Source organism: Periophthalmus magnuspinnatus, chromosome 7 (genome assembly GCF_009829125.3).
Source record: "Periophthalmus magnuspinnatus isolate fPerMag1 chromosome 7, fPerMag1.2.pri, whole genome shotgun sequence".
Taxonomy (NCBI): Eukaryota; Metazoa; Chordata; class Actinopteri; order Gobiiformes; family Gobiidae; genus Periophthalmus; species Periophthalmus magnuspinnatus.
In genome coordinates this window covers 17,976,765-17,999,330 of record NC_047132.1, presented here as the reverse complement: position 1 = coordinate 17,999,330, position 22,566 = coordinate 17,976,765, and the positions used below count along the sequence as shown (strand labels likewise).

Sequence of the window (22,566 nt, the reverse complement as noted above, 5' to 3'; positions counted from 1 at the left end):
TATTTGTATTTTTGGATAGCGCGTTATAGGGGCCCAGAACCCTACAAAAAAATCAAATTACTGTACATTAAAAGCAGTTGAGGCACATTTTGCGCCGCCATATTTGTAGTCTTTTCCTGGCCCTGTGTTCACCGCTCCCTCCGTCGTCATCTGTCGCCTGGCTCTGCAGCATCCTCCCGCATCCCCTTGTCCTCCGTCCTGCAGCGGGCTTTCTGTCCTCTCTGCAGCCGAAAAACACGCTCTGATCCTGGAGGAAGCACCAGTAGGTAGGTCTTTTACCTCCTCACGCAGATATTAAGGAGAATGTCGCCTCTAAATCGCATAAACTCCATCACTGTCGCCATAAACTGTCTGGATGTGACCGATTGGCTCCGCTCGTGTGTTTACCCAGGACTTGGACACCAAAATCAAAACGTGTTTGTATTTCACTGTACGTTTTCTGTTTATGTTATGCACGAGAATAAACGATGTGGTATTAAACTGGTATTGACCTTTAACGCGGATTAAAACGCATTATTTGCTACTCTTGATTTGTTTTACTCATGTTCAATGTCTGTATCCTGTGTTAGCTTTAGTTTAGCCTCGGTTTAAGTCAGTTTTGTCTCATGTTTGAAGACATTTTATATCAGATTTAGTCCTGGTATTGCCTGTTGTTTTTCTGAAAATAAATGCTCAATAAAGGATGGCCAAACTAATCATTAAAACATGTCTTTCTGCTGCTCATTCTGGTTGTTCATTGTCAAAGTTTGAATGTTGGAAACAAGAGGAGACTGAAGTTATTCTATAAAGAGGATCTGTCAATGTTTTATATTCATTTTGATTCTTTTTCCTTCTTACAGTGATGTCGGCGTCCCCCGCCCTCTCGGACCTGTCCCGTCTCTACCAGACAGAGTTCGTCCGCAGTGCCAGAGCTGTGGGGGTGCTGTGGGCCGTGTGCACGCTCTGCTTTGCCATAATCCAGGTCGTGATCCTGGTCCAGCCCTCATGGGTCGGTACCGAGGCCAGTCTGCACCAGGGACGCGGACCAGAACCCCCAAGTGGCACATTGGGACTGTTTGAGGTGAGTCCACATGTGTCTTTAAATGTCCACACACACATGTACTCATGAAACATCTAAATGTCCACACAAACATGTACAAGTGAAATGTCTCTAAATGTCCACGCATTTAGATTCTTCTCCTTGTCTCTCAGGTGTGTGTGGATTCTGACTGGCCAGTTCCAGAGTGCAGGGGGGGCCTGTCCACCCTGTCCCCTCTTCCCTCGTTCCAGTCTGTTGCGGTGTTGGTGGGACTGTCTCTTTGGGCTGTGTGGACCAGTGTTCTGTGCCTGGTTTTGTTCAGATTTTGCAGCGCTGCCACAGTTTATAAGATCTGTGCCTGGCTCCAGCTCACTGCAGGTAATCGCACACACTTTGAGATGGTAAGCATTTAAGATGACATTTTGGGCGATAATTATTGTCTACTTTAAAAGTATAATCTATTATAGTGGAGCTGTCAAAAGAATTAATACTCAGATACTAATCGATTCTGATACTAGTCTCAAAACTAGATAGTCATTTGAGGATGTATTGATACTAAAATAATATAGTTTCTGAATGTCTTGGTCATTATTACATCATAAATTATATAAATCTATTTTCCTATTTTTGTGAAAGATTACATTGTATTGTCTGTGTGATCCCTCTGTTGTCCAGGTAGGGTTCATAGCAGCAGAATTAGATTTTCTTATGCTATTAAATTGTATTGTATAAAAAAAGCAGTGTTATTAATTATCATTGATGTATGGTGCCTTTAGTATAGAAATTGAGTTTTGAATTTCTGTATTTTGCCTCTTCTTTTCTTTGAAGGTTTTTGTCTGGCTCTGGCCTGTCTGCTTTTCCCTGACTCCTGGGAGAGTCCAGAGATGAGAGCCCTGTGTGGAGATCAGGTGTGTTTTGTTCAATACATATTTACTTCTTGTGATGAGCTTGGGCTAATGTATAATTTAATCAAACATTTCTAGATTTAAACTGCCATGAGCCCCAAATCTGAGCAATAACAACACTTATATGAATTATGGTGACTTCCCTGGTTCTCTCTTGTTGCCCCTTTTGTCCCTCCCCTCTCCATTTTCTGTTCTCCTGTAGGTGACCAGTTTCTCCCCGGGCCGCTGCTCTGTTCACTGGGCGTACATTCTGGCTGTCTTGGGAGTGTTGGACGCTGCCATCTTGGCTACTTTGGCATTTGTTTTGGCTAATCGACAGGATGCTCTGCTGCCCCCTGACACTAAAGACGGTAAGACGAGAATCACTTTCTATCGCCGGATTTAGGTTAATTGTATTTAATACATCAAAAGGCCTGGATTTTGGTACTTACTGTTGAGATACACTGATAAAATACCATTCACTGTCAGGGCAGTTCAAATTATAGACAGAGTTGTACACCAAATTCAGTTCTGGCCACTCAATAAAACCTACAACCTAATACAAATACACATCTACCTATATATTTCTTCACCTCAGTTTTCATTCTACTTTACAGCAGCAGACAGTAGATTCAGCAGGTTAGAAGTGGTGGAGGACATTTATACTCCACTATGAGAGCTTTTAACCCACAGCCCATTATGAAAATCTCGACTCTTTTCTTAGAATTGTTTATTTTTCTTGCAGTGACGACTGGACTCCTGATGTCAGCCTAGAGACAAACACACGGTGAGTTTGAAATACATCAGATACATTAAAACAATGATCAAAATAAATCTTCAGATATCTCTTTTTTTCTCCAGACTCCATCATCATTTAGATCCAAAATGTCTCCTGTCTTCCAGATACAAACCAGTGTTCAACAGATGTGGCCTGTTCTAAAATAGCTTTATTTTCCAAAGCATGGAATTATATTTTAGTTTTTATAAATATTACAACAATGTCAAAGTTGGTATCAGCAGTATTTTAGATAAGGTACTGTTTGTAAATTAGGAATAAGCTAACATGACTACCGTCAACAGTTTCATATGAACCCTTTTTCTTTGTTTGATTGACAGCTATAATTCATATGAAAACTTTCCATTTACATAAGTAAAACAAATAAGGACATCTTATCTTCTGATGGGCGAAGTGCACTGCCTAAGAACCTGGTGATATCGCACACAGAAGAAACAACTGCACCAACCAGTCTTAGAAAAAATAATCATTGATATTGTATTTTAAATAAATGTTTAATGTACATCAATATTTATATCATGTAGAGTTTTTATGTCACATTTCCAGTATCTGTCTACATTTATATCTGTTTTGTAATCTTACAGTTCTCCGTTTGTAGCATGTGTCACATAAAATAAAACCTTTGTATGACAGAAAAACGATCATGTATGTAATGTTACCACACACAGCATTGAGCCGATAAAGCCGATAGAGGTGTTGTACTGACTTTATTGAAATAAATGAATTTACATTTATCATTTAGTTAATCTCAATGAGACATGAAAAAACAGTGACACATGAACACAACATGAACCGACTGACCACAGCACAGAAAGGGGCCCCTCACTGTCTTATCTGGAAACAGGAAACTGGCTCTTTTTACTGTGTAAAGCTTTAGGTTCAGAGATGGAAGAGAGAGAAGCAGGTCAGAAATCAGCCCTTCCCACGCGCTGCTGAAGAATACATAAGAATACTTGTATCTTTGGTTTATCATAGTTTCAGTTGTTTTGGGTTGTTTTGTTATTATTATTATTATTATTATTATTATTATTATTATTATTATTGTTGTTGTTATATGCAAACATACTGTTTATAGCTAATACTGTATCGACTGCACTGACTCTCAAGAGCTTATGGATCATATTCAACCTGATGCCCTGCCTTCGTATACAGTAATCTCTACATACAGTTACAAGGCTAGTTCACAATTTGTATCCGGAGCTTGAATGATTATGTTTTTGTCCAGTGCTTAGAAGATGCTTCTAGCTTGCCCATGATTGTTTTCAATTTCAAGTTTTAATTTCATTAGTTGATGTCCTAATTGGTTTTATTGTACTAACTTGTCTAAAAATTAAACGTTCTTAGACAATTCAAAACTGGGAGAAAACAAGAAAACGTCATCAGTTGGTTGAAACTGGTCTGACACTGCTCTCTTCAGCTCCAGCTCTGGTTTTATGCAGTTTCACCAAAAGCAGCAACAAAATAGAACATATAACAAGAAACATAGACCATCCTTCTCCCTCCTTGATTGTTCACTCCTTATCTCCTACCTCATTGTTTACTTCTTACGTTCTCTATTTTAAAGTCTTTTCAGTGTATTTTCATTATCAAGGAACTGTATGTAAGATTTTAAATTTCATAAACCTGGCCCATCTGTGTCTCCAGATATGAGGTAAACATTCAAATCAAATATAGCTTTTACTGACACTTCACAATTCTGATGCTGATTTATTCTTAATTAAAAAACATTGTTATAATTTGGACTTTGAGAGCCGCACCAATCAGAAAGTAGAATGAGCTTCGTACGAGTTTCTCATTTGGGTTGCCAGTTTTCAATTATGAAATCTAGTTGATTTTAACCTAAAAGTGAATCCTCACTACCTAAACCCTTGCACCTGAGACAAGTGCTAGTGTAGCGTCTGAATACTGGAGGTTCTGAGCTTCTTTGAAACTTGTATGGGTTCTCTGTCCGCAGGTGCTGGCAACCCAGGTTTCAGTGGTGATTGTAATACATTTTTAAAACAGTAAGAGCACTGGCGACATACAGTTCCTTCAAACTATTCAGATAAGTGTAATTATTATATTCTGTATTGACCGTGTAGATATTTTCTTTTGACCTCATCACTTCCCTCCACACACTCTCTCTCCTTCCTACCTCCTTGTCTCCTACTCCCTAATCAGCTCCAGCGCCTGCCTCAGTAGAATCTGGGGGTCGTAGTTGACTATGGCTCGCCTCTTCCTCCTACGACTCCCATGATCCTCCTCTACGTCAATGCGTTTGATTCGTTGTAGACCCTGAGATGGTCGGGGCTCAAATCCCTCTTCCTCCAATCGTTTCACCCGGAGCAGCGGGGGGTCATCACTGGGGGGGGTGTCCTCCACGGAACGCCGGCTCCTCCTGTGGGCAGGGCTTACGGGTGAGGGAGCGGAGTCAGATAAATCCCTTCTCATTCTGCGACCTGATGGCCTCACAGAGTCGCTCGGACCCAGACTCGAAAGGATCTGACCAATCAGACGCCTAGCAAAGATAAACACAGCTAATATAAAGAATACAAAAAGATGAAGATTTACAGACATTAACTGCTACAATACATATGTATATATAAAATAAAATGTCATATTGATTATGTAATAACTGAGCAGACTTATTTTAGATTATTTCAGAGCTAAAATGTAGATAACATTTGCATAGCTTTGTTTCACAGACCTGAGTGTGTCTTGTTCGCTCTCTCTTGGTCCTGATCTCTGGGTTTCCTGCAGTTTGTTCAAAAGAGCTTCAGAAAAGTCAGGATCCAACCTGAAACCAGGAGAAAACAGTTCAGTTAGTCCAAAACCAAGTCCAAAGCTGCTCTAAGTCTACCGTCTAAACCAGTTCAGATCTAAAATTACCCCTGACCTTTGGAGCAGCGCCTCTGCCAGCTGTGGTTCCACCAGTCTCCACCAGGGGGCTTGAGGCCGGCTCATGGTTAGTCTTGGGCTGGTGTCATCGTAGTCCGGGATGGTCTTGATCTCCGAGGGGTTCAGGTCTTCCTCCTGGTCCTGGTCCAGCTCCATCTGCAGTTCTGGATTCACAAGTCCCGCTCTCTCTGCATCCGCCAGCAGCTGCAGCACGGCCGACATGTATGCTACAGGGACATCTAGAGGTCAGACTGAAGTACTGCAAACCCATCGTCACCATCAGTCTGGGCAATTTCTTATTTTTTGTCTTAATTTGACTTATTTCAATAGCCTGTACCTGCTCTCTGCTGCTGCTCCTCCTGCTGTTCCCGCCTCTGGTCTCTCTCCACCAATCGCTGCAGAGCCTGCTCTAAGCCACGCCCCCTCCAGTCTTCCTCCGGTACAGAAAGTGACACCATGCGGTCCTCATAGGGCAGTACATCTCTCCGAGCACGCCTGACTCCGCCCCCATAGTCCAGGCCAAGCCCTCTTCCTGCAGGAACACACTGAGACAAGGCATAATAATGGGTCACTTCAGGAACATTTTTTGGCCACTGATATGATACCAATTCTTGGAGTTCATGGTGAGGTGTTGACCATTTCAAATATTGATCTTAATATAAGACACTATTAGCATTCTGTGGTACCCAATACAATTTTAATGTTGCACATTCCATTTCACTGTAAGGTGCCTGACTCTTAAAGATAGCATTTTGATGTGCCTGTAAAATGAACCGAGCAAATCAATCATCATCAATATGTGGAAATCTTTCAAAAAAAAACAATCTTTGTTATAAAGCAGTTAAACAGTAGTATACATCACTCCATGTCAATGAGGTGTTTCACCCTTATGACCCTTTTGGAGGCAGCATTTGAGTGATTAACATTTGAAGGAGCTCAAAAAACACTCCCAGCAGTATTCAAAGACCAAAGCTTGTAGTTTTTTTGGATATATTTAGTCTCCACTTTCAGTTTCTGACTGACAAAGATTGCATTTTGCCCGTTGTTTACAAATAAAAGAAATGACTTACCCTATTCGTCTATTCTGTGTGACTTACAGAGGGGTTTTAAACCTGTTGAGCGACTCCCATTCACAGTCATTATCTCATACCACACAGACTTATCTGTGAATCATTAAACATGGATCCTGGACACTGTGGCTCATTAGTGTTTGGTGCCAGAACGTGTGGTATCTTGGTGGTGGTGGTGGTGGTGTTGTATGTCTCACGGAAAACAGCTTTTGTGACAAATTGGCCATTAGGCCCAACAAAGGGTTTTTCCATTGCAATACCAGGAGCATCCACATGCTGCCGTAGTGACACTCCCTTACTCTCCTGGGATTGGTTAGTGAGAGTAAACAGAGAGTATTGAGCCTCTTATCAGATTCTATTGATTTGTCTAAAAATACCAAAGAACGCTGCACCTAAAGATAGTTTAGACTAGACGCAAGAACTGATGTGTGTGAGCAACAGCACTGTGGCAGAGTGGTTATCCGCCTTTCATAAGGATGTTTTGGGCTCCTGATCGCCGAGTGGAGTGCAGCATTGTTATTGTGGCACAGTGGTTATCTTGTCTGTGTGTGAGGAGGGTGTGGGTTGACAGTGAGATGTAATACACCTTTTATTTATGCATTTTTTCAATACCATCTCAGAAGGTAATTTTATATTTTTTGATAAACTGCACATTAGCAAATCAGTTATATTGTCTGACTGGAGTGTTTTGATACCGGGTTCGGATCAGTCAGTGCTGGTATTCAAATTTTGGATTGGTTTAGTCCTGATCTAAACCTTGATTAGTCGCACATAGTTTACTAAATCTGAATCTTATACATGAGTCTTGGTTTAGGATTGATTGCATATTCTATTACTTAAGTTCCAGGCCTGATCTCTTGTTCATAGTCACCTTTATCAGAAGTTCAATCTTGACAAATGCAGCCCAGATGGGATTACGCAACCTAAGTGTCACCAATTAGTCCCAGTTTCTCTCAGTCAGTCCGATCGATACGTGAGCAGGCCCCAGTCTCCTCTTCATCGTGCCTGTGCTGACTAAGTTCTTCTGCTGTCTATATCAAACCCCAACTCAATAATTATCAGCATTATCTATCAAAGAACTCAACATAAATCTACCAGTAAATCTAGGAACTTACTGCGCACCTTTAACACCTATCAGCATAATAACACCAGTCTCAGAAGAGAGGTTCCTGGTATGCCTGTCATTACTTTGAAAAATCTATTATAATAATTGATAATATTGAACACCATTGACACAATAAACAAGGATAATCCCAGTAAACCATTTTTTGTAAATAAAATATGAGCTGCAATAAATAAATATCTCAATAAAACTAATACAGTTTTTCAGTATATACAGTGACTGGATACGGTACAGTAATTAAAATAATTTAAAGTACATACAGCCCAAAAATATTGTTCATCTTATTCATTGAACAATTCGTTGATCTTGTAATTATTAGGACAGGCCTTCCAGGGAAAGATTCTTGGACCAACTGGGGTTTTCATATTCTTCCTTGTATCTGTGTTAGCTGTGTAAACAAGTTCAATCCCCTAAGTACTTCTGATTAGAACAGTGTAAAATGTGAAAAGTAAAACAATAGTACTTTGGTAGATGAGAAGTAATGTTGACTTCATTGGGGATTTTCTTTTATGGGATGCTTCTCTTCTCTTAATCTGAGTCAGGTTGTATTAAAGGACTGCAGTAAATCAGAGAGCGCTCCATCAGGAAATGAACTACGATGGTCCACTGCCTGTGAATGCACCACTGCACCCAAATGCCCTTTAATTATAATATGTAAAAATGGTGAGGCTTTATCTCATCTCACATATTAATCTCAATTATTTCTGAGGTCTAATGGCACAGAGGAAATGAGGTGTGTCATAAGGGTTTAATACATCATTTTTGGTGTAATGCTTTTTATTTGTTTGTTTTTAAATAATTTTAGGACTTAACAGGTGAACTTTTACTGCTTTTACATTTCATGCGATTTAATAATTTAAAATCTAGCACTACAAATCTTAAACCAGGTCTAAACCAGGACTAATCCAAGACTTTATCATTATTATTATTATTCAAAAATAATCTGTACGACTACAGTGACAGTATACATATACTCCTATACATGCATTTTCTTTTTCAAAAATATTTTGTACTAATTTAAGATAAACTTCCAGCCAAATCTCTGCATAAATGATTCATGTGCCAATGACGATTGGACACAAACTGTAATGGGAGGACAGGATCACCGTGGAGATGAGCTGCTGCCGTCGCCCTGGAGACCTTCTCTGAGTCACCACGGCAACCACATCACATCCCAGAAATCATAATTAAGATATAACCTAGGATTAGAATTAGAGCCCAGGACAGAACCAGTTCAATACTCAATCAACATCCAAATGAGGATCAAACCAGGACTGAGAACAAGACTTAAAGATGAGACAGACCTCAGATGAACTGGAGAACACGTGAACAGAAGTACTAACCCAGGACCAGAATCAAGAGGACACACTAAACCAGTCCAGGCCATGAACTGTAAATAAAACCAAAAATGTCAATATCATATAAGGAGACATGGCTGAGGCTGAATTATCGGGACTAAACCAAGACAAAATCAGATCTACACAGACCAAATCAGAACCAAACCAGGATTAAACTGGGCATAAACTGGGCATTGCAACAAGAAATGAACAAAAACCTAAGACAGGACTGGTCCAGTGCTGAACCTGGTAATTTCTTATGTAAGATAAACATTACTGTATCTTTAAGAACACACGTATCATTTATCAATAGTGTACGTAAACTGCGTAGTTATGTATCCGCCACAATTAGCCTCTGCATCTACGTGTTTATCGGCGTATGTTTGTCATACAAAACCTAAAAATGTCACGGTACCTGCGCGGAGTGGAGCAGAGCGGCGCTGAGGAGCACCAGGACACGAGCGGGCTCCATCTGCGATGGTGTCCGGGACAGAGCGAAGTCTGCGGCGAGAGGACAGAGAGTCTGCCGCGTCAGGCTGCGGAGGGAGCGGATAAACAGGAGCTCAGCACGATTCAGAGGAGAGGGAGACGGGAGGGGCCAGGAGCAGGACAGAGGAGGAGAGAAAAGTGAGAGAACAGAGAGACAGAGACAGAGAGAGAGAGAGAGAGAGAGAGAGAGAGGGAGGGAAAGAGAGAGAGACAGAGAAGGAGAGAGAGGGGGGGAGAGTGATAGAGAGAGAAGGGGGAGATAGAGATAGAGATAGAGCGAGAGAGACAGAGAGAGAGAGTAAGAGAGAGAGAAATTTGTTAGATAAATTTTTGCTTCATTAGCCTTGTCAAAAATGGTACAAACTGTACTACAGAGTATGCAGACCTATGCATTTAATAGCCTAGAATATGTAATATATAAAATCATATATAGTAATATATATTTAATTCCGACCTGAGCGATTAAAATGGACAAAACAAGTCTAAAGCGTAAACAGTATATATGAGAGGTGCTGTCCTTGGTGCTGAATTAGGCAAACAAACATGTGAATGTTTCTCTTGGTAAGTATTATTTTGTAGTAAAATCAACCACTGGCAAAGTAACATTTGTAGACATTTACTTATAGAAGCATCTTGAAAAAACTTAACTTAATTTTAAATGAAGACACCTTTTTTTCATCAGTTTGTTGTTTATTGAAAGTTCCACTGAATGAACACAGCAGGAGGAAGAGGGGCGGGGCGTCTCCATAGCAACATGTCACACAAACCAATCAGCTGCAGTATTCAGTGACATCATAAATATCAGAGAAAATAAAACTATAACAAAACACTTTCACCATGGTTACAGATGGAGACACAGGAAATGACATCACACATGTCAAAAGTGTAAAGGAAAGAAAGAGGAACTTGATTTGACCATCCATTCTTGCTGGTAACTATTCCTACATTCTTAATATTGCAATCTTGTCCATTCTTATTTCTTGCTTCTTCTCCAGGACTAAATTTGAAATCATCTTTCCTTCCTTTAGAAATCTAAGAACTTGGAAAAAAAGCCAGAATAACAAAACATGAATCATTGATCGTTTTAATGATGGACAAATAAATAATTTCCCTTTACAACCTAGTATCTTTAGATTTCTGTACTCTCAAAATGTATATTACTCCTTGCAAAATAAAAAAAATAAAAAAAATTAGACTATTTAACTCAAAGTAAAATAAATAAGGATGCATCTCTCAATCAGAGGGGAGGGGGCGGTTCACTGACACTCTGAAATTTTACAACACGAGCAGAAACACAGCACCATGCACCACTTCCCCGAAAACCATCCACCGTCAACCACACAAGCTGGAAGCTGATTGGCCCAGGACTCCACCAATCACAACACTGGGTTTGGCAGAAACAGGGACGTCCCACTCAACAAACCCCTTTTAAAATATATTTTACAACTTAAAGTGCAATAAATTACACTGACATTATTTTTGAATGTCTTGTCAATTTTGTAAATATAAATATAACTTCCTTTCATAAAGATGGTTTCAAATGGTTATGTCCATCTTATAAAATCTTTTATACTCCATTTAGAAATTCAGCCCATTTTAAGTCAAATATTTAAGAACTGTTAATGAGGTATAGTTCATTTTTTCCCCCCCTAAAGCACTCAAAAAAAATAAATAAATTTTTAAAAAAATCAATTTTTCATGTGCATCATGGGAGTTGAAGTCTTCCAAAGAAGCTTTTTGTAGATTTAAATCCAGGCTGTGAATTTTGTTATACTTGCACTTGAACATGATATTATTCTTTATTAATAAAGATGATGTGATATTATAAAGCTAGCACAACTTAAAATAAATAGATTTTTTAATTGTTGAGCGGGACATCTCTTCAGAGGAATGTAACAGACAGCAGAGACAGGGCGAAACTTTGAAACCGGCGGCCATTTTGGATCCAGCAGGAAGTTAGAATCAGACTGGGCTCAAGTTTGGGCTGAATGACATCACTTCCTTATTATATTTACATGCAGCACACGTGACTTATCTAAAACAAGAATAAATCAATAAAAACAGGAAGCAGTTTGAGACAATGGTAGGTTTAGAGCTGGTGTCTTTTCTATTTTATCTCTTCAACATCCTTCAATTGAGATGTTGTCTTTCAATTCTCTACGTGTCCAAATCATTTCAATCTGGAAATATCTGACTTAAGATAGAAATGAGCAACATGGCCTTTCCAAATGGTGAACAACGCCTCTCCAGCTCTGCTCCTGACACTTTTTCTCTTTGTGAGCCCAGTCTGACCTACTTCACCTTATTTGAATAACCCGGGGCGTGGTTTATTGAAATAAACGCTTCTATTAGATAATATAGAACATCTGTCACAAACATACATTCGCCCACAATTCATATCAATAACATTATCATCTATACACACACTGGGCTGGACTTTTGGTGCTTTAGTCATTTACACATTGATTATAGTGAACATCTAAAGGTCCCACCCACCCAAGGCAAAATCCCCAAACCTGCCCACACCAATTTGAACACCCCCCCTCACTCAAACCCCACCCAACCCCACCCTCCATAACCCCAAACCCTTAGCGACAGACAGAACATAGAGGAGCGGAGCAGGCTGCAGCCCAGTGGTGATTCTTCACTCCAATGCTTTCTGAAAAACATTACAATTTTAAAATATATATTATTAATGTAATGAATGAGTACATCAAGAACAAAACAGAGTATACCAGTGATAAAACAGACAGGAAAAGGTCTGAAAAAGGAAACGTGGAGTAGTGCTGTCCATGGTGCTGAAAGATAGTCCCTTCCTGTTATAGCCCCTCAGCCACTTCCAGTGTCAGGCAGTTTTTGGTTGAGCTATCTAATTAACTACATCTAACTAAATACAGCTTTTCTTTCTTTCTTTCTTTCTTTCTTTTTCTTTTTTTTTTTACAACTACTAGTTTACTGCTCCTGTCAATCATGTTTACTTTGAAAACTACAGAGATATTAAAATCCCACATGCACCAGAATCAAACTAGAACTAAATGAGGACTAAATAAGATGACTGACCTTTACCAGACCTGAATCAGGACTAAATCAAGACTAATCCAGGAATCTAGCAGCCTTCTATTAGGCTCATAGAGCAGAAAGGAGCAGCAGAGCACATAGGACAATCACAGAAAAAAATAGTTTCAGCTTCAAAAGGTTAAATAACTTTCTAATCATATTTTCAAAAAACTTTACAGATGCAAAAATAATCATAGTCAAGGCAAACCAGCACAACACTGGGTGAATACTACAAGCCTAAAAAGTAAGATAAACAGCTATTTAGCAGCCATAAGCCCTTATTATTTTGTTTTTGCATACATACGTGTGTGTGTGTGGGGTGTGTGTGTGTGTGTGTGTGTGTGTGTGTGTGTGTGTGTGTATGTATGTATGTATATATATATATATATATATATATATATATATATATATATATATATATATATATATATATATATATATATATATATATATATATATATATATACACACACACACATAAATCACAAACACAAATTATTGTATGCATGGGTTGTCTGTTTATGTTAAAAACATTGTCCAACCTATATATTTATACAGGCCCTTGTCTGAATCTTCATGGAGGATTCTTTCTCACGTGCTGCATGAATGAATGTAAATATTTGCTCACCTGTCTGTGTGAATTTTAGGCTCACATCTGATTGGAGAATGAGGTGGGCGCCGCCTGTTGGCCATAACCCTGTCCGTACTCTGCATCCTGCATCAACATAAACAAATCATACATCAGTTTTAATGAATAGATACTCTATAATATCCATGCATTAAGAATCAATAAACGTCTACAGCTGCTACAGGGCAATGGACAAGAAGAAGGACAAGGAAGGAGTAGCAAAGCTTTGCCATTTTTTTTTTTTTATGTAAGTAGAGCTTTAAAATCAAGTCAATTTCCCTACTAATCTTTTTTATATTGTGGTTTACAGTAATATGTTAATTTTTAAGACAAGTTTGATCTTATCTTTAGTTTTTTTATGAGAGAAAAAATTCTGTGCAATCCAGGTCCAGGTATGATCCACAGTAAAAGAAATAATCTGTTCTGTCAACTGGACAAAAAGTTTTTTGAGAGAAAATCATTACAACATGGAAACAGACTCACAAAATTTGCTTTGGCCACCTATAGCCTTTTTACAAGAGTGGTGGCAGTGATTACCTGGTTGTATCCCTGCTGGTTGTAGTCAGGCTGGTATCCCCCTTGCCCTGAGGCATAGGGGTCCTGCTCATATGCCCCCTGTTGGCCGTATGCATCTGCAGCAGGTTTGGTCTGAGGAGGAGGAGCTCTCATGAATGGGGCAATGATTCCAGTCTCCTTAAAGACAAACCACAGGTTTCCAGCCCACAACACCAGGTTTATGAAGCCAAAGGCCTGAGGACAAGAGAAAAGGGTTAACCAAAAACATACACCTGACAGGCAAAGAAGAGATATATAACAAAGATAATTAAAGTTAGAAAAAATGAACAATGGACAAACGTCTGTGAAACCACAGCATCTAGAGAGGGTCTAAAGCTGATGTAGTGTTTTTGCTCTATCAGGATCCATGACTAACTAACTGAAAACCTGTAGCACACACTTCTAAAACAAATGCACATTTCAGATTTTCATAAATTTCATAAGTTTAATATAAGTATAAGACCGCTGACAACTTGGACACCTTAGCATGGGCATTTTACAGTTTAAATCATTGTAAGTATATATTAGAAGAGAGTGCCCAAAGTAATCATCTTTGGTACACTGTGGAGTCAAACAGTTCAAATGAAGATTAAAAACAATAGCTGCTAGCTTCAATGTTCTGATCTTAGTGAAATCTTATATGTGAAATAAAATAAGCTTTAGGGTTAACTACCATATAAAAGTACTGACCACAGAAGTGTTGAGTCCGGACATGACTGGGTCGTGCACCTCTTTGCAGCGGTTGGCTTCACTGTCACAGGCCTGGATCAGAGTCACCACCTTCTCTGGGTCTGTGGCTGTTTTCACATCAGACAGACCCTTCGCCCAGGCAGCAGAGGACACCAGCCACATGAAGGCAAAGAACGCGGTCACACCAAGGTCCTACAAGACAGCAGAGAAGAGAATTTATTATTACTATTGCTCTAGGAGTGACAGAGGGTCCATGTGGGAAGTCCATAATACTATAAAATTAAGAATGCTCATTTATTTGGCTTATAATAGAATTTGTATGTATGTATATACATACACTTCTAGATATATCATCACATCTAGACTGTCAAAATTAACCTAGAGAATGTATAGACCTAATATATATTTTATTATTAATATTTTTTTATATGTTTTTACAAACCTGTATATTAGAAAAGAGGGACATCAGTAGAACAGCAGTTAACTGACTGTAGTGATATTTGCCTTAAGCATCCCAAGTTTCTCATCAGGAGTATTTATTTTCTAACATGAAACTCACAATGAGGGGTCCTTTGTTGTTCTCCTTATACTTTTCATAGAAGAAAACATAGACGCTGAGAGCAGCAGAGGCATAGAGGAATGCAAACACTCCAATCGTCACGAAGAACTCAGCTGAAGAGGAATAATCTCCCACCAGGAAATACCGCTCTGTGTTCCCTCCCTGACAGGTGGGGGCGTCAAAGTACACCTGGTGCAGTCTACAGCAGACGAACAAGATAAGTTACCATTTAGATACAATTCAAAATTTCATATGTAAAATCCTTAGATTGCTAAACTAGGACTAAACCAGAACTAAACCAGGACTAAACTGGGACTAAACCAGGACTAACCCCTAACTCAGACTGCACACAGTGTAACTGCAGTGCTGAGGTCACAATGAGAGTCCAAAGCAGTGAGAGAAGCTCAGAGGTACCAGAAGTGTCGCGGTGGTTCAGGTTAAATCCACTGAGAGTCTATTTTCACTGGACAGCTTCCACAGAGTTTTTCCTTTATAAATTGTTATTTATCAAGTCTTTATCAAGCGCAGTTTTCAAAATGTGTGATAGCAACAGCACAGCAGTGCTTGAGTCTTCATGAGTTACTCTCAGCGAGAATGCCGGTCCAGCACAGCATTAGCAGTTGCTTCGAGTGCAGTCTGAGCAAGGTGTAATGCTGCAAAACCCGCCTCTTTTCAGATAACCCCTTCTGATTGGTCATTGAGGATGATTGACAAGTGGGTGTGTCTCACCTGAATGGATACTCAAACTCCACCTCGATGCTCAAGTCGCTGTCTGTGCGGTTTTTACACTCCACGGCCATCCGAAACATACCCGAGTAACTGCCGCAAGTGGAGAAGGCAAAAATTGCAAAAAACTGCAAAAAAACAAACAAAACATAAATATTTAATAAATATAAGATACAACTGTAATAAGTACCTAGTGTGGCTGGAGAAGTGACTGACCAGAATTTGATGAAAATTTATATTTGGTATCCCTTTGTACCTCAAAAATTCAAAATCTACTTGAATACTTGATCTTTTTAAAATAATAAATTGTACAACTAGATTTATGGATTTGTTTCAAGATATTCTGTCTGATTTCTTTATGTTTTAATAGTTTCAAACAAAGTATTCTGTCATTTATAAAACTGTCATTCATTAAAAAAAACAAAAGAAAACGAAAAACAAAACATTCTGAATTCTAACACTTTCAACCCACATACATGTTTAGTACTATGGTGTCAAATCTGTCAAAGTTAATGGGTCAGGTTGTATCTTTTTCCAGAGGGAATGACCCGTTCACAAGGAGCTGACTTCAGTCTAAAGTCTGAGCAGTCCTCTCAGTCTGCAGCTGTTTTAAACTCAGTTTAAAAGGAAAAGTTTGTTTTAGTTCTGCAGAATCATGACTCATCACCTCCACACAAATGCTGAGTCATTGTCTGTATCCTTCTCTAAATTTATATCCTACTGTCCAAAAACACCATCCCCAAAGCGACACCCACCAGCTTCATAAAGTGTATAGAATCAGAAACATATCCCCAAAACAGGATCAGGACTATGGATAAAATAGTTTCCAAGACAACAGACCAGGAAACGCCCCTCTAATGCTGTTGCTATAGAAATTCTGCAAACCCCTCCCATAGTGCTCATGTTTCCATGGAGACTGCTCTAGCTCCTCCCACTGTTGCAGTTACTGTTTTAAATGGACAGAGTCTGACTGGGACCATCTGTGCTCTGGGTCTGGGCCAGAACCGGTTCTGGGTGGTTTTCAGGTACTGAGAGAGCTTTCTATTATAATTTTAAGAAGAGATTGTCTTATATATGAGTAATAGTTGAAGCTGAAAGGTGAAAAAGTATACACCATAATCTAAATGTATTTGAACAAAACCAGGTGTCATCCAGGGAGTGGAACAAAAACGCTCACTGAGATCTAAACTAGGGCAAAACTTGCAGGTGGCCCTACTTAATGCAATGTCAAACTCCAAAATACTGATTCAGGACTAAACCTGGAACAATACAAGTCTAGATCACTCTTTTAGGGGTTATAGGCAAATGATCTGACCACATATAAATTTGTCAAAGCTTTTGAAGTAGAGCTGATATCACCCTTTACATTCATCTCAGCTCATGGATTTTTCACAAATTCAGCCATTTTGGCTGGAGTCACAATAAGTGTAGTTTTTTTATTTTATTATTTGAACATTTTATGAGGAAAATGCTGTTGATAAAAAAATATTAATGATTTGATGAGATACAAGGTGAAAAACTCACCCATTCCAGGACCTTGATGAAGCCCAGAGGGACTTTGATGACTCTGAACTGACCCTGGGCCACCAGCTGAAACACACACATACACTACATGATTAAACAGGCACATGCACTAGATGTGAATACAGATTGCAATAGAATGTGAAGTCATGTAGCTACAGCCAACAAACTATAACGCCCCTTTACTGAGCATCTCTCCATCTGTGTCTCAAGAGCTGAGGAGAAGATGAATCTTAAAGGCAGTCACTGCCTGTTCTGTCTGGAATGTAAATGGAAGTAAAATGATTGCTTTTCAAAGTCTTTTGAAGAGTTTTAGTAACACATTAATCTTTCACTCTTTATTCAGTCTTTGGTGGTGGTGAGATACTGCACCACTGACAGACATATACTATTCTGTCCCTCTGCCTCTCTGTTTGGGACAGGTGTTACAGACAGGCACAGGGACAGAATAAAAGTATGTGATAACTTCAGTGGGGTTTGAACCACCAGCCTTTTGATTAGTTAGCACATATCTGTAACTGACACACCATCACCATTCACCATTTCAGAATCCCTGTTTGTGTGAAAGTGATGGTCCAGATGGTCGTGCACGCAGCACACAGTGAGCGAGGGGTAGAGACTGCACTTACACAGATACTGAGCTGAGATGTGAAAGTCAAAACCTTCATAGCCATTCACAGGTTTATCTTTTGTTGTGTTTTATTCCCACGGGGCACCCTGCTCTTAACTGTCAACTTTAGAGATTATAAAGCTATAGGTGCAATTTTTAAAGTACATTTTTATGTTGCATTATGATATTCACACAATAAATAGGGAAAAGTCCGATGTAGTAAGATAAATGTATTTGCAGATGAGAATGCAGTCTGATTGATTGTATTGAAACAAAAGTCTGGGAGGTATTGATTTCAGCTCAGTTTCACACACAGCTGTCCCCCTGTTTTTTCATTTACATTTATCTTTAAACTGAAATATGATACAACCAAGCAATAAGAACAGTAGTCTGTCTAAAACAGCCTTTGAGAAAATATTTAGGCTAGAATTTGATTAGCCATGTTAAACTATGAACTCAATGTTTTATGTTTAATGTTAGGGGTAAATAGAGAGTTTAATGTTAGAGGTAAATAGAGAGTTTAATGTTAGAGGTAAATAGAGAGTTTAATGTTAGGGGTAAATAGAGAGTTTAATGTTAGAGGTAAATAGAGAGTTTAATGTTAGGGGTAAATAGAGAGTTTAATGTTAGGGGTAAGAGAGTTTAATGTTAGGGGTAAATAGAGAGTTTAATGTTAGGGGTAAATAGAGAGTTTAATGTTAGGGGTAAATAGAGAGTTTAATGTTAGGGGTAAATAGATTCTCCTGGTGTTGGGAAGTCAGGATTGGAATGTTTGGATTATAATTTAATTACATTGCTGCATATGGAATACAAGGCACTTAACAGCCTCAGTTATATTTGTATTATTTATGTTTATAATGTGAAGAAATGTTCAAAATTTTAAGAAAACCTTAGTCATATAGGCCTATTGATACCAAATAAAAAGAAATCTCCACCAAGTTACGGTAAAGCTTATACCAAAATGTGTTGTTAATCATATGACCTAATGCCTTATGCAAAACTTTGGATAAAACAACATTTTTCTACTATCACTAATTAGTTTTTATAAAATAACATAGATTTTTAAATTATTATTATTGGCACCATCATAGATCACCTTAATCTAACAAGGCTAATGGCCATCTCAAATTGGTAAGTGGTGAACACTTTAAAAAGTCCAATAAATTCGTTCTTATTTACTGTCCACACAAAATGGTGAAATAATAGGACACGTCTGGGGCTGTTTACTCGTTGCTACACAAGGGCCTTCTGACTGAATGTTTCCTCTTGTATTTAACCAGCGTCTAATCACGAGCCTCTAAGACAAACCACGGGCTTTACTACGTTTATTACTACGTTTATTACATAATGCTTGGTTCAAACAAGGTTTAATCTGAAAACGATCACGAAGACGGAGCTCAGCATCAGCATCATCCCGAGCTGACTCCTCCTCTCCCCCTCTCCATCATCTCCCCCTCTCCATCCTCTCCCTCTCTCCATCCTCTACGCGCATCGGGTGCCATTTTAGAGCGCACACACAGTCACACAAACACGGACGATTCTACCATGTAAAATACAATATGTGTTTTTATCTGACAACATCATTCCCAAAAGGTTCACATTACCATTACAAATCTGTTTGCATAACGCGACAATCCAGGTTAAATGAGTCGAGAATCGTAAATAATTCTGCATCTTCGGTGTAAACCAACAGAACAAGACTGTACCGGAGAGGTTTGGCAAAACTGGCTAAATGCCCGGACATTTTCCCGTCTAACATCATCGCATTTTCACGATTGTTATGCCGATTTCTTGATGTATATGATTAAAGAGTGGAGCTGAGACAGGTGAGGAGATACGTGCCGAGGTGCCACGGCCTTGGACGCAAATTTGCTCTCAAAAACAAGCGGATAGACGCGTATAAGAGACAGCGGAGAGAATGTGCCAAATAATGGATTAAAAAGACATTTTGATGCGTTTTTACCTGATTTACAACGTCCATTCTGCCTCCGGTCGAATCTCACAGCACACACCGAGAAAGAGACGCGGATCGGGGCGAGAGGCAGCGAGCTCCAGCGGGAGGGGGCCGAGAGAGTGAGGCAGGGGTCGGGCATCAGCTGGGGGCCGGCCGGAAGTCGGGGATTCACAGAGAAAATTCAAGGAATATGTAAATAAATAAATAAATAACCAAACGTTTTAAAACGTGATTGCGAAGATGGGACTATGAGTAAAGCGGATAAGTGTGAGACACTACGGCCTGAGCTCGATTTTAATTCGATTTATAAGAATTAAATGATGTTTGTGACATGTCCTAAGGGATGGCGTTTGCGTCATGACGTACGTAGGAGGTGATGCCAAATATAGAGGAAATGTCCAGGAAAAATACAGGATAAGCCTAGAAGACAGAATTAGGAGCAGATGCCAAAAGAGCTGCATGTCCTTTCTGGTTGATATGTTTTGTAATAACATAAGGGTTTTTAATAAGCTCATTTTTGGGATAGAATGTGTTTTCAAAGGGCATCCCCAAGGTTACATCCACAGATATAAGCTGAAGAGATAATGTGTCTGTTTGGCTTGGTTTATATTGGATATCACTGGTCAAGATTGAAATGCTTTTATATTGTACATAAAAAGTATTTTTGTTTTTTGCATTTGATACTTGATTCTTCAACGCCTGTGGGCCAGGGGCAGGAGCGCCTAAGGAGAGCCCCTTTCCTGATCTAAACTGGGATCAACCTGGAGGATTAGCCTATTGTGAATCTCCATTAAACATCAGTGACAATCTCAAAGTAACATCCTAATGCCTAAATATCAGTTCAACCTCGTCCAGAGACTGATTTAAGTTGAACACCAGATGGCCCATATTGTTGCCATTTCTTATTTAATGTGATTGCACATATAAGCATAAACGTAAACATAGTTTCTTATAATAGATTCAATAGATGCAACATAATTGTGCATTATATTGCATTTTACAAGCCTCTCAATGCTCCATATTGTAGTCATTATCCATTCACTTTCACGTTCACTCCACATTCATATAGGCAAGGTAGGTGAAGTGTCTTGCAAAAAGACAACAGCACGCACTGTGTGGAGCTGGGGTTGAAACACGACTGAGCCATTGCCTCCCTGAAAAGCTCTTCATGTCTTTAAAACAGAGAAAAGTGCAGCTTTGGAACTAATTAGGCATTGTAGTCATGTGCATCTCTTAGCTAGGCCTATAGTGTCTGGCCTACTGGAAAGTTAGCCATCCCTATTTCAATATTATTTTAAAATATCAATTCAATTCTGTCAACTGGACAAAAAGTTTTAAAACGTTTTTGTCCAGTTAACAGAATCAAATGTTTCTTACTATGGCTCACACCTTGAGGGATTACACAGACATCTTAAAAAAAAACAAAACTATACTATAACTGAGAGATGCATTCTAAAACTGATAAAATTGTATTTTATGGCCTAGAATGGTCTACAATCAAATGTGTTATGGTGAAAAAACTAATGGTACATATGATTTGCGATTTTACTATTTCCTATTTCCTGAGATTAAACAGATGTGACACTGTCTGTCCAGATGTTATATTGTTATTATTTTAATGAGTGTACTCCAGCTGCAGAGGCAGAGCAGGACCTGCAGAGGGCGCAGTAAATAACACACGCTTGAGAGTTTAAAATAAAAATAAATAAATAAATTAATGTGTTGTGTATGTTGAGAAACGTATTTGATTCATGAACAAAATGGAAACTAATTTTAGTTATGATTCCAACTCCAAAGTTCACATGGTACGAGATTGTGTTGATGTAGGTTTTATTTGAGGTAAAGGGTTGTGTCCATTGTCGCATCAAGAGGAACAAGTTTTGAAAGAGCCCTTAATTTAAACCTGAAGGATTCTCTTAAAACAACAGAGACACAGGGATGTGAAAAACATGAACAAACATGAATGAAGTATAGAAAATATTCTTAAAAAAAGACAGCATCACAGATTGGATATGTGAGAATGTCAGACAGAAAAAATAGGTGACATATTATTTTACATTTACTTAAACTTTTATAAATTCATAAAAAGCTGGAATGTTCAAAGTTTTAATCCAGCTTCATAAAAGTCACTTCGGTTAATCTGCACAACGTAAACAAATAAGATGGCCATCTTGGTTTGCATCCTTTAGAAATCATTTCTGTTTTGGCTGCTCGTTTGCAGTTTAATATTGACACATGTCATTGGGTCTATTGTACATTGTGATGGATCTTTAATAATAAAAAAAACAAACTCTTAGATTACTGAAAAATAATTAACCATTTTAATCATCCCTTTCTCGTAAACAAATCATATGGATTATATCAATATATCCAAGCCTTAGACTGCTCATTTTCAATAACCCGTAGCATATTTCAAGGCCCTAATTTTGTGAATTTAAAAACTGGACCATTTCTATAAATCTCTCCTTGGTTTGACTGATTGATTTGTCCATTTTAAAGTCTCTCTTTCAGTCAGACCACTTCTTAATGTCTGCGCATTCAACTTAAATACTCATGTTCTGTGACTGGTCCATTGACACAATCGATCATCTCTGATGGGTTCATTTTAATCTCTCCCTCCTCTCAATGGTCCCCTTGAACAACACTTTCTTCTGATGAGTCAGTTTTAATGT

At 38.8% G+C, this 22,566-nt stretch overlaps 3 protein-coding genes across 4 annotated transcripts in view; 1 reads left to right on the top strand and 2 right to left on the bottom strand.

The window, feature by feature from the left end:
- Window positions 1-9,639, bottom strand: part of pcsk1nl (proprotein convertase subtilisin/kexin type 1 inhibitor, like) — an 82,891-nt gene extending 73,252 nt beyond the window's left edge. Inside the window, exons 1-5 of one of the 2 annotated variants that reach the window (XR_008648754.1) lie at window positions 9,521-9,639; window positions 5,913-6,120; window positions 5,574-5,802; window positions 5,385-5,474; window positions 3,503-5,195 (exon numbers count right to left, since the gene is read on the bottom strand). Coding sequence is in view for 1 of the 2 variants with exons in the window: in XM_033969861.2 (XP_033825752.1) it covers window positions 4,844-5,195; window positions 5,385-5,474; window positions 5,574-5,802; window positions 5,913-6,120; window positions 9,521-9,577 (936 nt within the window). In the remaining variant the exon portion in view is untranslated. Of the gene's footprint in view, window positions 1-3,377; window positions 5,196-5,384; window positions 5,475-5,573; window positions 5,803-5,912; window positions 6,121-9,520 lie in introns of those variants that run through there. The other variant, XM_033969861.2, reaches the window with a different exon arrangement.
- lhfpl4b (LHFPL tetraspan subfamily member 4b) lies at window positions 155-3,331 on the top strand. Its single transcript, XM_055223349.1, has 7 exons — window positions 155-266; window positions 840-1,060; window positions 1,192-1,396; window positions 1,847-1,926; window positions 2,126-2,273; window positions 2,648-2,689; window positions 2,764-3,331. The coding sequence occupies exons 2-6, from the start codon at window positions 842-844 to the stop codon at window positions 2,674-2,676; spliced, it is 681 nt and encodes a 226-aa protein (XP_055079324.1). The 5' UTR covers window positions 155-266; window positions 840-841; the 3' UTR covers window positions 2,677-2,689; window positions 2,764-3,331.
- Window positions 9,640-10,274: 635 nt separating the features above from the next.
- On the bottom strand, window positions 10,275-20,003 carry sypa (synaptophysin a). Its single transcript, XM_033969862.2, has 8 exons — window positions 19,904-20,003; window positions 17,334-17,399; window positions 15,813-15,937; window positions 15,084-15,282; window positions 14,525-14,716; window positions 13,817-14,029; window positions 13,280-13,366; window positions 10,275-12,253 (listed from the first exon to the last, which is right to left on the bottom strand). Exons 1-7 carry the CDS (start codon window positions 19,919-19,921, stop codon window positions 13,301-13,303), a joined length of 879 nt encoding a protein of 292 aa, XP_033825753.1. The 5' UTR covers window positions 19,922-20,003; the 3' UTR covers window positions 10,275-12,253; window positions 13,280-13,300.
- Window positions 20,004-22,566: the final 2,563 nt, after the last annotated feature.

Bases quoted from the DNA above. Each gene is read 5' to 3' on its own strand.
- sypa (XM_033969862.2), bottom strand. The intron at 15,938-17,333 runs GTGAGTTTTTCA...GTTTTTTTGCAG, and splicing joins TCATCAAGGTCCTGGAATGG to TTTTTTGCAATTTTTGCCTT. The intron at 14,030-14,524 runs GTCAGTACTTTT...TCTTGTCCTCAG, and splicing joins CCGGACTCAACACTTCTGTG to GCCTTTGGCTTCATAAACCT.
- lhfpl4b (XM_055223349.1), top strand. From the start codon at position 842: ATGTCGGCGTCCCCCGCCCTCTCGGACCTGTCCCGTCTCTACCAGACA. The intron at 1,061-1,191 runs GTGAGTCCACAT...CTTGTCTCTCAG, and splicing joins GCACATTGGGACTGTTTGAG to GTGTGTGTGGATTCTGACTG. The intron at 1,397-1,846 runs GTAATCGCACAC...TTTTCTTTGAAG, and splicing joins CTGGCTCCAGCTCACTGCAG to GTTTTTGTCTGGCTCTGGCC.